General features: G+C 37.7%; 1 protein-coding gene across 1 annotated transcript in view; it reads right to left on the bottom strand.

Annotated features, from left to right (window-relative positions):
• The window catches only part of THSD7B (thrombospondin type 1 domain containing 7B), a 797,103-nt gene that overhangs the window by 620,466 nt on the left and 158,563 nt on the right, over positions 1 to 18,074 (bottom strand). The window contains exon 2 of the mRNA XM_027768766.1: positions 4,471 to 5,281. Within this exon, the coding sequence (XP_027624567.1) occupies positions 4,471 to 5,281 (811 nt within the window). The remainder of the gene's footprint in view (positions 1 to 4,470; positions 5,282 to 18,074) is intronic.

The following is an 18,074-nucleotide window of genomic DNA, read 5'->3' as shown; positions in this document are numbered from 1 at the left end:
CACACACGCGCCCGGTGTGAGTTTAAGCCACCGGGTCCAGGATGCGAACCGTGGTCAACTACGTGGGAGTCCAGCCACATAGTCATTACACTAACTGTTTGGTCCCCATGAAAAAAATTCTTGAAGTAATAAGTGAATACAGTAAGGTGGCAGGATACAAAATCAATATCCAAAAATCTATACCATTTCTATATATGAAAAATAAGTTGAACCAAGTAGAGCTGAAGGAAGGAATCCCTTTCACCATAGCCACAAGATATATAAGATACCTAGGGATAAACCTAACTAAGAAAGTCAAAGACCTTTATAAAAAAACTATGAAAATCTTAAAAAAGACATTGAAAGTGACATTAAAAAGTGGAAGGACATCCCATGCTCCTGGATTGGAAGAATTAACATAGTCAAAATGGCCATTCTACCCAAATTAATCTACATGTTTAATGCAATTCCAATCAAAATACCAGAGATATTCTTCAGAGATCTAGAAAAGACAATTATAGAATTTGTCTGGAACCATAAAAGACCTCGTATTGCAAAAACAATCCTGCGTAAGAAGAATGGAGTAGGAGGCATATCACTCCCTGATCCCAAGATATACTATAAAGCTGTGGTCATCAAAACAGCATGGTATTGGCATAAAAACAGACATGTGGACCAATGGAAGAGAATAGAGACCCCAGAAATAACTCCCAAAGCTTATAGCCAACTGATCTTTGACAAAGGATATCAGTCAATCCATTGGGAAAAGGAAAACCTCTTTAGTAAATGGTGCTGGAAAAACTGGGTATCCACCTGCAGAAAGATGAAACTGAACCCCCATCTTTCACCATTAACAACAGTCAACTCAAAATGGATCAAAGATCTGAACCTAAGACCTCAGACAATAAAACTACTTGTGGAAAATGCTGGGGAAACTCTGGGAGACATTGGAGTAGGCAAAGACTTCTTAAATAAGACTCCCAAAGCACAGGCAATAATCCCTAAAATAGACAAGTGGGACTATATTAGACTAAGAAGTTTCTGCACAGCAAAGGACACAGTAACAAGTGTGAACCGACAACCCTCAGAATGGGAAAATATTTTTGTTAAATATGCCTCAGACAAGGGACTGATAACGAGAATACATAGGGAACTCAAGTGCCTTATGCGAAAAAAAATGATTAACCCGATTAAAAGATGGGAAAGTGAGCTGAACAAAAGTCTCTCTAAGGAAGACATACGAACAGCCAAAAAGCATATGAGGAAATGCTCGACATCCCTCATCATAAGGGAAATGCAGATAAAAACCACAATGAGATACCACCTAACCCCTGTCAGAATGGCAAAGATTAAGAATATAAAAAGTGATAAGTGTTGGCGGGGATGTGGTGAAAAGGGAACCCTCCTACACTGTTGGTGGGAATGTAAACTAGTTCAACCACTGTGGAGAACAATATGGAGGTTCCTCAAAGATCTACAAATAGAACTACCATTTGATCCAGCAATCCCACTTCTGGGTATTTACCCAAAAGACAGGAGAACGCTCAGTCAGAAAAGTGCTTGCACATCCATGTTTATTGCAGCATTATTCACAATTGCCAAGACATGGAACCAACCTAAATGTCCACAAACTGATGAATGGATTGGAAAAGTGTGGTATATATACTCTATGGAATACTACTCAGCCATAAAAAATAACAAGACCCTGGAATTTGATAGAAAATGGTCAGATATGGAGGATCTATTGCTGAGTGAAGTAAGCCAGGCTATGAAAGAAAGATATTGTATGTATCCACTCAATATATACCGACTATCCGCACTCTATAATAGAGAGCAAAAATTCGGAGGACATAAACACAGTGAAGGTACTTAATGAGAATAGGACAGTGTGGAATGGGGTAAGTGAAGAGAAGAGGATAGAGAAAGATAGCAAGTGAACAATAGAGAGACAGGACGTTAGTGAGAAACAGATAGGGGTTATTAACTGTTGATGATGACATGTATAGTATTCTCAACTGGATTGGTCTGAGAAGTATTTCATGATGGGCAAAGTATTAGATTTATGTCTCTGACTGACATGCATGGCATTCCCTTCTGAAAAAGCAATGTAATACACTGTAAAGCTATATGTAATCCAATGTAATATAAAGAAGATTATGATGATAATAAAAAGAAAAAGAAAAAGAAAAAGAAGAGACCTGAGATTTCTCCCTTTCCCATACCGTGTGAGGACACAGCAAGAAGAGAACCCTCTGCAAGTCTGGAAGAGAGCACTTATTAGAAACTGATCAATTCCCACTTTGATTTTGGCTGTTCAGCCTCCAGAACTGCAGAAATAAATTTGTTATTTAAAGTCTCAATCTAAGGTGTTGTATTAAAATAGCCTGCCTTAGTCAATTTAGGCTGCTTTAACAATATACCATATTGGGGGACTCAGAAACAACAGAGCTTCAGTTCTCATGATTTTGGAGGCTAAAAATCTGAGACCACTGTACCAGCATAGCCAGATTATGGTGAGGTCTCTCTTCTGAGTTTCAGACTGCTGAATTATCATATCCTCAAGTGGCAAAACGAGAGCAAGAGCAAGCTCTTATGCCTCTTCTTATAAGGGCACATACTAGAGTCCATGACATAGTTTGAGCTAGGACAGTATCACACTAATGTGAAATGTGAATAATAAGGAAAACTGTGTGTTGGGGATAGTGAGAGAGGTATATGGAAACTATAGTTCCACTTGATTTTTCTATAAACTTTAAACTGATGGAAATAATAGAGTTTATTTTTTTAAAAGGACAGCATTGCAAATGCAAGCACACAAAATGAAATGGAAAAATTCTACATAATGCTCATGGCAGCAATACAGTATGGAATGTTAAAAAAACAATGTGTTTACAGAATCCCACACACACATATTCTAACAATTCACCCAGATCATTCCCTTAATCTTCTGGGCTTCACAGAGGTAGGCAATAAAAAGCAGCAAATCACTGTTCTTGCCAAATGCATATGGCATAAATCAAAGTGAAGCATCAACGATAAAATATACTCATTTGCAAAGTCAGATGAAAATATTAAGAAGATCATCTCATTACTTGGTTCATAAACAGCAAAGGTAGTCTTCTCGGTGTCTCTCAGCCAGCTATGGATCCCAACAAAACAGCAACTGAAGATAATGATTAATTCTAGAGGCAAGTGCCATGTTGTTTGGTGATTTAAGTACTATTGGAAGGTCTCTTAATTTGAAAGAAACTTAATAACATATCAATGCTCTATTTAAGTTCTTCTGGAGGAAAATTAAATACCACTTTTAACATAATTCTGAGTCTGTCATAATGTTTTAGATGATAATTTAGAATAAAACCATTATAACAAAAGTAGAAATCTAAACTATTGCTTTTAAGGATTTATTTCCTTTCCAGGTAGATAATTTTAAATACTGCTGATGCAAATTAACACTTCTAACAAAACAATGCCGAAAAAAACACACTTGGGGTTGGTTCATAGCACAGTGCCTTAAGCCTTTTGCATAAGGATCTGGATCCCACACAGCCAACGGCCTGTCAAGTCCCCAGCCTAGCAGCTTGAAAATCACCAGGCACAGACGTGTGTGTACCCAGAATCCTGATGAGATTTAGAAATGGAGGGAAAAAGAATTTGGCATACTCTCACTCTCCACTAGTGAAAATGTTCTCTAGCTGCCCCCCATTTTGTGAGTACATACATTTTCTGGAAATTAATAAATAAAAACAATCTCCTCAAAAAAGAAAGGAAAGCTTTCTTAGATTAATTTTGTAGTATTATCACTACTAACATGAAAAATATAAATTTGGATGGAAAAGAATCTTCATAACGATGATACCAAAAGTAAACAAAAATAAATGTTAAATACATAACATTTTGAAAAACTGAATGGCAAAATTAAAATGAAGCATTAATGATAAAAATAACTGAGATCCCAAACTTGAGAATAGACATTAATATTTATCATAAAAAACCACTTAGTCATCTATGACTGTAGTAACTAAAACCTATTTTTATACTAGTTGATGTGCTGATAGAATATGAAAAGACATGACTTATGCTATATGAGGGGTCTTCCAAAAGTTCATAGAAAGTGCATATTATGAGAAAAATGTTTGACATCAAAATAAACTTGCATTTGAATTCAGTTTTTCTATATATGTTTCAAAATCTGTTTATATATTGGGTTGTCAAGGAAGTCATGACATATTTTTGCATAGAAAAACAGAAAAATATGTCATGACTTTGCCAACAGTTAACAATTGCCCTATTGATCATGTAAAAACTCAGAGCATAGTCGGAAACTTCTAAAATTTCACCTTGAAGCTGAAAGTTTGAAATGAAATTTCTAAATGCCCAAATTACAAACTTGATTATTCATTTCCCTTTGTAGAAAAACCATAAGGAAGCTTTACAAATTTCACTGCATTTTTAGGTGAATCAAAGATACAAGCATTGAGGGCCTCCTACCTTAAGAGAGCATTTGTTCCATCGCTTCTTGTGCACCAAACCTGTCGGGTTTGATAACCTATCTCTAGGTCCCAGGGCTTAAAATGGTGATGAGCTTTATAACTTTGATGTCTAAAGTTGACTAGCTCATTGGATTCAGAGCTAAAATCTAAAACAGTCCTTTCACTTAGGTTAATTTCTTTAAGATGAGGCAGTCTGCATTTACTCCATGGTCCAACTTTAAGGCTGAAAGTATATTCCTCTTCCCCAAGAGGACAGGAAATGGGGATGTCACAGGCTCTTGACTCAGTCAGGTTGGGACACTGTAAACCACCATACAGAGGGGGAGCGATGGCCACACGAGTTCTGTGCTGCAATTTCTTCCCACATCCCTTGCTACACTTAGACCATGGTGAGAACTCAGATACAACACAGTCCCGGGGGCAAGGAATGAGGCAAGCTTGCTCTGTCGGCGGCTGAGGGGCAAAGTGTTCACATATCTCACTGGCAGCCATGGTCCTATTCAGCCTTTGAATACAGCTCACTGTGCGGTGCTGCAGCCCATGCTGGGCGGTCACACACTCTGTGGTCCGAGGCCTGACTTCGCCTTGGGCGTGGGGAACAAGCACGCAGCGGTGCCAGTCAGAAACCTCCCACTGGAAGAGGTCACCATGCCAGTCACAGACTCGGAAACAACTCCTCTCCTTTGGAGGCCTGTTGCTCTCATCACAGTTAGACAGGTGACTTGTCCAGCCTTCACTGTGAAAGCACCACACAGCACGACTCTGGACTCCTCCCGGCCCACACTCTCCCGTACACCTTCCCCAGGGACCTACAGGCAGAAAAACAGCATGTCAATGACTCAGAGATGACATTCAGCAGTTCACATGGAAACAGCTCAATTAACACATTTCCAACACAACCAGTACAAAACTATGCATTGTAGGGGGTAATATCAGTTAGAGTGTGGATTATGCAACACTCTGCTTCAGGGGTTATTCCATTTCATCTCTTAGGAACAATGTAATCTTGGGCAGACGACTCCAACTTTCTAAGCCATGTGTCCTGACCTATGTAAGGTGGAGGATAATAAAAGTACTGGTTTGTAGAATTGTCCTGAGGATCATGATATAATGTGGTACCAAGTGGAAAATGTGCACTTAGTAAATGATCGGTACCCTTATAATTGTTACGTTCAAAAGCCTATGTATCTAACCTAATATTAATACTATCTAGTTAGGCAATATTTCATCTAAAAGAAAAGTCCTAAAGCCAGAATTTGGCAATGTTTCATCTAAAAGAAAAGCCCTAAATCCGGAATTTTAATAAAGAAGGATTTTTTTTTTGTGCTTCCAGGCCTTTAGCTCATATCTTTGAGCCAGAAGAGAAATAAGTTTTCAGAAAAATAACTTGCCAAAGTGTCCTAAATACATTTCATTTTACAAATAATTGTCTTCAATTTTAGTCATTGCTTACAGAGTGAACTGCATGAAAAAAAAAATCTGGTACAGGGGAAACTTAAGGTAGCAAAAGCAGCTGCATTGAATTGCCTATGAAAACTCTGCCCCTTGAATCCTCAAATTATACCTTGTTTTGATTTCTGATGGATATTAATGCTAGATAAAGCTTCCAACATTAGCTTGCAATATGCCAGATTTTTTTAACTGATTAGTTTTTATGGGAAAAAAGTCCAAGAAATGGACAGATTAAAGACTGCCTATTGTTATTCATCATATATTTTTGCATCTAATCTAAAAACATACAAGCCAAATTAATCCAGAAGGCTAACCATGAATCTTTTTACAAGGATGGCCAGCAATCACATTTTGACTCAATTTAAAAAAAGTTTCCTTTTACTTTACTTAAATATGTCATCTGATCCTGAAAACTTTTTAGCAGCTTTACTATGTAACCTCTTTCCTTATGCCAGGGCTGTGATAATCAGACAGACTCTTGATACCTAGAGAAGTATATTAATTTACAGGGCGAGAGAAAGAAAATACCGTCTCTCTCTCTCATTTCCAATTCTAATCAGCTACACAAAATGCCATTTTACTACTTCATGAGAAATATGTCACACTCATTGATTACATTTCTTGGAACAGCAAATATGTACTGGCTCACACACACTTCTCTCCAAAAAAGAAGGTATACATATTTGGCCTGAATACCACAATGACCATCTCTCACTTTAGCAGGTAAACAGTTACTAGTTCTCTTTTTGTTTATTTATTTATTTATTTATTTATTTATTTATTTATTTATTTAGCTATAGGGCATGTGTGCTCAATGGAGAGAAACAGAAAGAGACAGAGAGAAGGAAAGTGAGAAATCACTTCTGGGGGATGTCCATGCTACAATCACCTTATGCACACACACAAACCTGACGTAAGCCATGCTACAATCCCCTTATGCACACACACAAGCCTGACGTAAGTTTTCAAGCCCCCAGGTCTGGGGCTCAAACCATGGTCAACCATGTAAGGGGAGTTCTGCATCTTAACCATCACGCCACCTGCTGGTGTACACAGTTATCCCAGTTTTTCCTCACATCTCTGTTCTGGGCACACAAAACTAACCTTCTTGGAAATACTATGTGAGGCCTCAGTGCCAGTGACTTCTGTCACTTTGTAAAAGAGATCAAAATAAAAACACCTTCTCCCATGTCCTTACACAATATTGCTCATACAGGAGGACAAGTTTCTCTGGAGAAGGTCTGCTTTGGCTCACTGAAATGCCATTGGGTTTGTCTACACCCTCCCTGGAGTGTGGTCTCAGCACTGGACACTCATGAGAAACTAATGCTCTCAGCACAAGAGGATTTAATCAGCCGCCCTCAATTCCGGAGATTTATTCCCAAATCACACATGGTTCTTCACTTTTCAATGGAAATGTTTGTTATCACTCAAAAGTGACTTGCAGGCTCTATAGGTCTAGATATTTCAGGGCAGTTTCAATGTAAGTATTGTATCTATCTCATATCATGTCAGACTAAATATGTACACGTTATTATTACCAAAATAAATCCCACAGGTACTTAGGTTGGAAACATTCTAAAAACATACTATTCAACTATTCAAAAACATCTGAAACCTAAAATTAATCCTGAATGATATAAAATAATTTTTGCATAAATTTTAAGAAAATGGTTTTATAAAGCAGTATGAGTTTTTTTGTTTGTTTGTTTATTTTAATAATGGCTGCCAGTTTATTTTTATTTATTTGGGTATTAAATATGCACATTTGCTCCTCAAGATTTTGTGTGTAAGATCAAAAAGATCAGAAAGGTTAAACTAATTCTAAATAACCTTTAAAAAGTTATCAAAATTAACTCATTTAAGACATCTTATTACATGACCCCTTTTCTTCCTTTTCAAGCATTTTACAAGATATTTTCTTCTTATTGTGATTTTTTTTCTCATTGTAAGTTTTTTATTTTTTTACTTACTTTCAAAATCACTAAGGTAGCTTTCTTGTTATTTAAAATCATTAATACTTTAAATCTTATCAGTTACTATTCTTCACTTAGCTCTCATATCCTCCATCTATACAGGATTTTACCAAACAGAAAATTTTTTCTAGATCAATAGAAGACAAAGTATAACTATTAAGAAAATAAAATTGCTACTATTGCAAATTTGTTTCTTAGCTTACTTGTGACCTCTTATTTGGTATGTAATATCCCCTTGCATGTGAGTAGAATAAGTAATATAGGATTGTTGAGAAAGTCACAATGCATCTTACATAGAAAACAGAAAATTTCTGGGCCAGCAGGTGACATGGTGGTTAAGGGCACTGGACCCCCACATGGTCAACCGCAGGGAGTCCTGGACCTGGCGATATGCTTTCTCATTTTCTTTCTCTTTCTCTCCCTCCCCCCACACCCCATCTCTCTCTTGTCGAATTAAACAAATAAATAAAGCCAAACAAGGGACCAGCAGTTAGCGTAATGGCTATGTCGCTGGACTCCCATGTAGTCGACCGAGTTCGAGTCCCGGACCCGGTGGCTTAAAACTCACGCTGGGCGCATGTGCGTGCGTGCCCAAGATCCCAAGAGGAGAATGGAGGAGAAGGGATTGTGGCGTGGCCATCCTCCCTGGGGGGTGATTTCTCGCTTTCTGTCTCTCTGTCTCTGACTAGCGAGCGCACGCGCCCTATAGCGAAAACCTCTCCAAAAAAAAAAAAAGCCAAACAAAAAATAATTCTTAAAAAAAAGATAACATAGAAAATTACATCATGACCTTCTCAACAACCTAATATATGTAATATGTGAACAATTTTTTTTCACAGCCCAGAAATTGAGGACAGCAGCTCTCGTGAGTTAAGACATAGGCATGTTTATCAACCTTAGTCAGCATGTGTAGAAAGACAGAGTTCAGAAAAACTAGTTATTCTCCTCATATTAAAGCAAACTTTGGAGACAACTAAAAAACATGTAAATAACAAGCAAATGCAAAGTAAACTGTGTATGCTTGGAATAAATGGAAAAGAAATTGCAAACAACACATGAGATAGAGACAAGACCTCTCAGCAATTGACCTATACAATTTACATTTCTTAGGCATAGAGAGAAAACGTGTTTCATGATTTATTCAGTTGTGTTTGGCAATGAACTTTAAATACACACATGAGTGAAAATCATAAGCCTGAGGGGTTTTGTCATTTTTTAAAAAATGCATACCAAAGTAAAATGTGACCTGCAGTTTGAAAAACCTTCTATCTCTTGACAAAGTTCAGAAACAGGAGAAAGGATTAAAAATGTAAGCAGTTGCAACAAGGAATATTTACCACAAATATAAAACATATTTATTTAGGATGTATTTTACAAGGAATATTTACCACAAATATAAAACATACTTATAGTTATGATGTATTTGAAATAAATCATTTTAAATTTATCCAACATTTCATAAACCCAGTTATAAAGCATTCTGATACTTTCTGCTTGTCTTTATTTCAAAACAGGATTTTAAAAAAATGTTTTTAAACATTTAACCATGTACATCATTAAGCTTGTAAAGAGAATTTACCCAGCGTGAAATACTTCTCAGGCCAGTCCAGTTGAGAATATTATACATGTTATCATCAACAGGTAATAAACCATTTCTGTGTCTCACAAATGCCTCGCCTATTTTTCTCCTGATTGCCTTTCCTATGCTCTTCCCTTCTCCCCTCTACAGTCTCCAGCACCCATAACTATTTTCACTACTTTTAAGCCCTCCAATATTTCAATCTCTACCATAGAGTGTGGATAGTCAGTATATATTAAGTGGAAACATACAGTATCTTTCTTTCATAGCGTGATTTGCTTCATTCAACAATAAATCTCCCATATTTGACCACTTTCTATCAAATGCCAAGTCTTGTAATTTTTTTAATGGCTGTTTAGTAATCTGTAGAGTATCTGTGCCACACTTTTTCAATCCATTATCTGTTCATGGACATTTGGGTTGGTTCCATATCTTAGCAATCGTGAATAATGCCACAATAAATATTGATGTGCAAGCTCAAAATTGGATTTTAAAAGCACAATCTGTGTAAGACTGCCATAATAAAGTGCTATAAGCTGTGTGACTTAAAAAATATATATGTATATAAATAATTCATTTTTTAAACATTGGTCTTTTGCATATCTTAATTGGAAAATAGGCATCAAGTAATAAAAATAAAACAAAATTTAAGTGAATTAAAAGACTAAAACTTTAATTAGTAACATAATATGGCTTTAAACTAAAACAGTATGTTTCTTTCTTGTTTTGTTTTGTTTTGTTTTGTGGTAGCATGTAAATGTGTTCACTATAGAGAGAAAAAGAGAAAAGAAAAATGAGAAAGAAGCCCCCAAAAAGTATGGCCATGCCACAATCCCTTTTTTTCCATTTCTCCTTTCAGGATTTTGAGCATGCACACACAAGCCTGGCATGTTTTTCAAGGCACAGGGATCAGGACCCAAAACACACAGTTGGCCATGTGGGATCCAGCTGCCTCAACCTTCACACCACCTGAATGGCCCTGTGTTCCATTTTAAAAAAAAAAAAAACATTTCAGTACACAATGGATATAGTAATTTTGTACGTGTTTACTTGGCCCAACCTTGTTTAAAACTGTCATTTAACTGCAACTTACTACCCTTTCTGTGAGACAAACACAAGTACTGTGGAATAAGCAGCTAAGTATTTTAAGCTGCATCAGTTTTAATTAACACTTTAAAATGTTAGTTTAGAAGTAAACTCTTTGAAAGTGAAAGATACCGGCGATGAACTCTCAGGTCATGTTTAAATTTATGATCCTAAGATTCCTTTTTTCCCTGCCTGTGTTTTTGCAGGAAGTGCAAATATATGGATACGCTAATGTAATATTCTTCCAGAAGCAGAAAAGTGCAAGCAAATTTTATTTTGTTAATTAAGTTATCTTTAACCGGATTAGTTTAGATGAATATATCGCCCAATCTAAATCATCACACTTAAGAGCCTGCTGGATGCCAAGGTATGATACTCACTACAATGTCTGCAACAAAGAAAAAGGAGGACTCTGGAGGAAAGAGACAATAAACACCCTCTCCATGGTTTTGCACAGTACTAGTTACTCTATGAAATAGCAATCCTGGTTTCATGTCATTCATGCAATAGGATGAGATGTTTGTTTTATTACTCGGTTTCCCCAAACACAGTTTTAATTTTCCTGACATCACTTTATTTTTAACTTGGGCAAAGGGGTTGAAGAATGACATGAATGATAATGCAGAACTTCAGCATCCTAAGTAAATCATTTGTGTATAATTACTATACCAAAGCATTTGTAAGCCTGAGAGCTACAAAATCCAGTATAAAATAACATTCACTTACATGTAAGATATCTCCTTTCCATGAAATTTATGAAGTAACTTTCAGTTCTCAAAAGTTTCCACATTGACAATGGAATAAAGTAATACCTCTCTTACATGGCAGACACTTATGTAAAAAACTTCACTTTCAAAAATATATCTAAGAATTATTAGTAAAATAATGAAAGAAGTGGCAGCTGAGCATTTATTCACTAAAACGAGTATTCACTCTCTGCTACTTGACAGGTAGTGTATTAGACCCTGGCAATATAAAAGTGAACACATTAAGTATCTCTTACAAAATCTGTGCACTAAATATAATCCTAACTTGCTCATGAAGAGGTCCTTCTTTTATGACTGTCTACACGAACTTTACACACAGTATTAATTATCTTACTGCTTTGGTTTCCCAAAGCTCATCAGATCTAAGGCAGCACAGAGAGGGAGCCCGGCAGGCAGGTACACTGATGAAAACAATGAGAAATGACTATTTCTAAGTCTCTATTTCTGAATTGATCATGATAATCAATAACCTCCACTACTATCAGATGCACAAAGCCACTCAATAATTTCTAAAGTTTCAAAGGAAACTTCTAATTAGATACGCCCATTAGTGAGCTATGCATCAGATAATAAAAAATCCCATGTAAATAATATTGGAAAAACCTAGAAAAATTTATTGAAAAAGAATTTAAGCTCTAATCCAGTTTGTTAATTTTTTTCACTTTTTATAACAAAATCCTTCATTAATATTAAAATTGTTTTCAAAAACCATGTTCCTTGCCTGAAAGGATATATGTACTAAAGAATTCCGATAAATTTCTTCAGAAAAATTGAAGAGCAAAAGTTAAGAGCTACCAAATACAGCTTTTTTTTTTTATAGGAGCAAAGATTTCCTTTTGAAGGCAGTTCATAGTCCACAAGAGACCACCACAGAACATTTGAATGGAATATTTACAAGCGAAGGATGCATGAGCATTTTTGCTAACATCCCTGGTTCTTTCTGTGTTTTTCTTTGACACTACTGGCATGTTCTGAATCCATTTCATCTTTGTGGACAGATCCTCTGACTGGAAAGTAAAGTGTCTCTGTTACTTATCATTTTTGATTAGAAATTATTAGTCGCCACTGGCTAGAACATCCATTAAAAGTAGCTTAACAGCAAAGCCGATTAGAGATATATCTGAATAACTTATCGACTGATGTGCACACCACAGAGACAGAAAAGTACCTTTTAAAAATTCTTTATTGATATTTCTGGTTTGAATTATAATTCCTAGAAATCCAGAAGCCTAAAAAAGACTCCTAAACCTCATATATTTCACAACATTTGATATAAGCTCCTCTTTTAGGATCATTAAAATCTACTGCCAACCTTCTAGAATGTAGAAGTGGAAAAGGGAATCTTATAGCCCATGGTGTTTAGAGGAGGAAATCAAGTCTGATCAAGGTAGTGACTTGCCCAAGGTCACTCTATCATTCCAAAGAGAAATGGGACTGACAATTCCCTTTCTTGACACCTGAGATCCAGGGATCATACTATACCACTCTGGCTTCTAGTACAAAAGTTCTAAGACTGCAAAGAAAGAATAAGGACTTTGTAAATGGTTGCAGTTTAAGATGCTGGGGAGGAAAGAAAGCAAGGGGGGAAAAGAACAGAATTAAACAAGTTGAAATTATATAAAAATGCACCTTAATTCAAGCAACAAACAGCTTGTTTAGACTGAAGTTTTCTTGTTGGTTTGTTTTTTGGCCTCTTAGAATAGAACCTGAAACAAACAGGTGCTGCCAGGGGCCCTTTCCAATTTATTCTGTGAAATGGGATTCTTCCTGCCTCTGTATGTGTGAAAATATGGGCTAAGCTAACTGCTTGAGTCCGTCCAGAATGGTTTAGGGTTGAGCACAGGAAGAAGCTCCCATCAATGTGTCCCTAGAATAACAACGGTAACATATTGCCTTTATTTTATTTTATTTTATTTTTGAGCACCTACTACCTTCCCAGTGCCATGTATTCATTAATGATATTGTTCTGCTTTGCTACATCAGAGCATCATTGCATGAGATCAAAGAACCTGCTTTGTAACAGCACAGGAGCCCTCTCCAGCTCTGTTTCTTTTCAAACCTTTGCCACAATAAGTGTGGCTTAACTATTTTCAGCAGTGATATCCCCTGATTGAATGAAGGCTTGCAAAGCCTGTAAAGTGAAGTATATTTAAAGGGGTCTGTTCTGAGTGCAGCCAATGTGAGGGGCCAAGGGCTCTGCCAGTCCTCTCCTGCCTAAAGCCCCTTGCCCTTGCCTCAGTCCCAGCTCAGTGGCCTGGCTCAGTTGATGGCCTCGTAACTCCTGGGGCTCTGATACCTGTCAAGAGATATTTATGGGGTGTTCTCAACCCATAAATATGGCTCCATTCAACTTTGACTTTACTTACAATGAATGCTTCAGCTAAGCACTCTAGATTCCCTGGAGAGATGGAAGAAAATCATTTACTCTGCTCTTTTGCATCAGTTAAGTGGAAAAGGCAATAGTGAGGAAGCCAGAAACTGAAACACTGAATCCCACACATTGCTCTTCTGAAGGACTTTCTCCCTTAGCTCACTGACCACCTAGGCATACACTATACTTCAGGAGGGTCCATACATGTTTGCTTGTGAACAGAAAGCAACCGGAACATGTGCTCGGAAGGCTGGAACTTTTAAGCTGTATCTCTGCTCAAAAACTGAGAGTAAGTTCTATTTACACAGTTCTAGTTTTTGTTTGCTTGTTTTTGCTAATAACAGAAAATAGCCTCTATAGGGACCAGCAGTTAGCATAATGGCTATGTCACTGGACTCCCATGTAGTCGACTGAAGTTGGAGTTCTGGACCCGGTGGCTTAAACTCACATCGGGCACATGTGCGTGCATGCCCAAGATCCTGAGAGGAGAAAGGAGGAGCAAGGATTGCATCATGGCCATCCCCGCCAGGGGATGATTTCTCACTTCTGTCTCTCAGTCTTTGTCTTTCTGGGGAGCGCATGTGCCCTATAGCAAAACCAAACTAAAACAAAACAAAAAAAACCTTTATCAAAATAGAGGTGTATTTGGCTCAGTTTAGAGTTCCAAGGGCCGGAGCCTGGTGACAGTTTCACAGAGTCGTGAGGTGTCACATCATGAGGGTAAAGGCAGAGCATCTGTGCCTAGGAGTCTCTGCCTACCTCATTCTTCTTCGTAATAGACTTTCCAGGACAAAATCATGAAGGCCCCCACCCTCCACTCTCAAATTCTAATTATTTCCCAGGGACCTCACCTTTCAATACCACAGACAAATCATTTTCACCCTCTTAATCCTGCTACAAAGTCTTAACTTTTTCTTTTCTTTTTTTCCCGGGGGGGGGGGGGAGGGGGTATGGAAGTGGGAGGGCAGAAAGTACATGTGCTTATCAGAAAGAGATGGAGAGAAGGAAAGGTAGAAAGTACCTCCCAGGGGGTTGTGGTCTCACTGCAATCCCTTCTCCTTCATTTCTCCATTCTGCTGGCATTTTGGGCACACACAAGCACCTGGTGTGTTTTTCAAGCCTCCAGGGACAGGATTCCTATAGCAATTGGGCAAGGAATCTGACTCCCTTAACCACCAGGCTAAAGGGCTGAACCTTACCAAATTTTAATACATGAACTTGGGGGGGGGGTCATTTAAACCACAGCAGCAATGAATGATCAGTAAAGGCTGGGCTTTATAAAGGAACCCTTTTTGCATGTTGTCTACTTGGAGTTGAAGGAAAGGCAGCACTGTGGGACTAAACTCACAAGGTTTTAGAAATACATAAGTCAAAGGACAGGATGACATGCAAACATTTCATTTACCACTAAGGAACTCAGGAATTAATTTTGCCTATGTCAAAATTAAACAAAAGCATACACAAGATAACACTTCTTAGCAACTTCAAGAAAATCACAATTGTAATGGTTATCTGGCAGGTGTCTGCTCTGAATAAATCTCTCTTTCTAGTAGTGGATACCATGCAGTGCACAAGGAAGAGAGAACAGAACGCCAGCTACATTCTGCTGGACAGAACATTGAGTTCACCTTATTTTTTCCTCAAAAGGAATAAATAATTTCTCTTTGAACAGCAATTTTAATACTATTTAAGACCCTTCTTATTGTTTGGAAGATAATTCCCAAGTAACAGTATTATTTAAAAAAAAAAATCTGAAAAACAGCACTACCATGGCAAACTCATAATATTATTTTCCAAGAGAAAAGACCTATGTGTCCTATAGAGTTAAGTACACATAATAAAGACTTAGAGGAAGATTTACAAAATTCCCATCCTATCCAATCACCCATTGGCTTTAACTCCCAAACATCACTGCATGCTTCTTTATTCCTTTGTCCAAATCGTCATCGTCTCTTGCATGGATAAGAGGAGTAACCTCATGTCTGTCCTTCTAGAATCTATTGCCCACCCCACTCCATTTGTTCATCAATTCTTATCTCTTGTTGTAGCCAATTTTTTTTTTCTTTTTTAGGTTTTTGCCATAGGGCTGTGAGCTCACCCAAGAGAAATAAAAGGACAGAAAGAAGGAAAATGAGAAATCCCCCCTCTCCCAAGGGGAATGGTCACACCACAATCCCTTCTTCTCCATTATACTCTTGGGATTTAGAGCATACATTCACACATGCCTGGTATGATGTTCAAGCCACTGAGTCAGAGGTTGGAATTGTGTTCAACCATGTTGAAGTTCATGCCACCTGCTGGCCCCTCCCTGTATCTTTTATAATTCAAATATGTACCACTTTGGGTTCGACATACCATCTGAATGTCATTGTCACTCTTTTTTTTTTTTTGAGAGGTTTTTGCTATAGGGCGCGTGCGCTCGCCAGACAGACAGAGAGAGACAGAGAGACAGAAAGTGAGAAATCACCCCCCAGGGGGGATGGTCACGCCACAATCCCTTCTCCTCCGTTCTCCTCTCAGGATCTTGGGTACGCACGCACACATGCCCAGCGTGAGTTTAAGCCACTGGGTCTGGGACGTGAACCGCGGTTGACTACGTGGGAGTCCAGCGATATAGCCATTACGCTAACTGCTGGTTCCCTCATTGTCACTCTTAAAACTTATTAGTACTTCCTATTTTTTTCACATTACAGAAAAACACAATTCTTAATGTAACATTCAAGTGCCTGCTTCATCAGGCCCCGTTCTACAGCTTAGTATCCTGATCTCCTGGGCCACCTACTGCTTTCCCTTCATGCTGGCCCCCTTGTGGTTCCTCCAAAGCACCACACTCACTCGCATTCCCAAACAGCCACATGGACTGTCTCTCAAACCAAATCACACCCACTGCCCCCTGGAGCCCACTAGAGTTAATTCCTACTCACCCTTGAGATTCTAAGTCAATCCTTTAAAGAACTCTTCTCTATGCTATAATAGTATTTTATTCTCCTACAAAACATACATTATTATTGCAATTAAAAATCTAATTGTAAAATTCATTATTTCATACTTGTCTCTCTCACTTGACTCTGAAGTCTATGAAGGCAAAGATATGCTGGTCCCATTCACCACTTTGTTCTAACATTAACCAAGCACTTGATATATGTAAGTGTTTAATCAATATTATTGATTATCAAAGCTAGAACAAATAGCATTGTAAGAAGCAGAATCAAACCCAAGTATCACAAGGAGTATTGTCACCACTGGAAACACACCACACCAACAGTTGGCAGTTTTGCCAAAATGAAGGAAAATGTAAAGAAAAAATTGTCTGTTCTACGTTTCTTTAGCTTAGAGCCCATAGGAAGAATAAACAACTAATAATGTACCCAACAGAATTTTTAAATTCTGGCTTTTCAAAGGTTCATTTATAATGCTCATTGTTCTTTGTTGTGACTCTGTGGACTCCTTCTCATCCACCACAAAACCCATGGAATCCAGTGATGGGGTGTCCCAGCTTCCCAGAATCATCATGTTAATGTACTGAAGCACCCCAAACAATGGAAACATTATCCCCTGATAATAGGCACAGCTCTAATCAGAATGATCTGGGAGCTTCTTTTTTTCTCAGGTAAATAACTAAGTATTACTTATCAGATACTAACATCTCAGCAAATTTAAAAAGTGAAAGGAGGATGTATAGCTATTGAATATTAAAAAAAAGAAGAAGAAGAGAAATAAAATTTTAAAAAGTGAAGGGTAATGAAATTAACATGGTGGTCATGGGTTTGTCATAAAAACAGGAACAGGAACAGCAACACAATAGAAACTATAGTGGATACTCATACCATGCAATCCTCAAAGCAACCTTACAAAGAATTCCAGGATGCCTAAAGTTCTCTGGATAATTTTTAGGAAAATTGGCAGAAGAAATAAAAAAGGGTGAGAATGATCTCTTTTTTAAATGTTTGTTTGCTTATTTCTCCCATGAACAAGAGTGACAAAGAGAGAAGGACATAGAGAAGGCATTCCCAACAGGATCTTGATGCCATGATCCAACTCCACCCCGAGCCAGCCCTGGATCATGTGCACAGGTGTGCTGCCCAGATTACTCAAGAAGGTCTCCAAACCTGAACCTAGAATCTCTCAAAAGGGTCATTTTACCACCACCACAGTCCAGCCCCCAGATATAATCTCCTAGAGACTGTTAACATAATTAGATTCTCAGATATAAGGAAAATACTTGTTCTAGTACATTCTAATTGCTAATAACAGTAAACACCTAAACTTACATTATTTATATGAATAGAGGATTTTTCAGCTCTCAACTATAGAGACCTAAGGTCCACAGACCACATTTGGGAAGGGTTCTCTTTTTTTTTTTTTTTTTTT

The sequence above is a fragment of the Tupaia chinensis genome, unplaced genomic scaffold, assembly GCF_000334495.1.
Source record: "Tupaia chinensis unplaced genomic scaffold, TupChi_1.0 Scaffold147433_1, whole genome shotgun sequence".
Classification (NCBI taxonomy): domain Eukaryota; kingdom Metazoa; phylum Chordata; class Mammalia; order Scandentia; family Tupaiidae; genus Tupaia; species Tupaia belangeri.
Note: the sequence above shows the minus strand (reverse complement) of the source record. Positions and strands in the feature narration are given on the sequence as shown.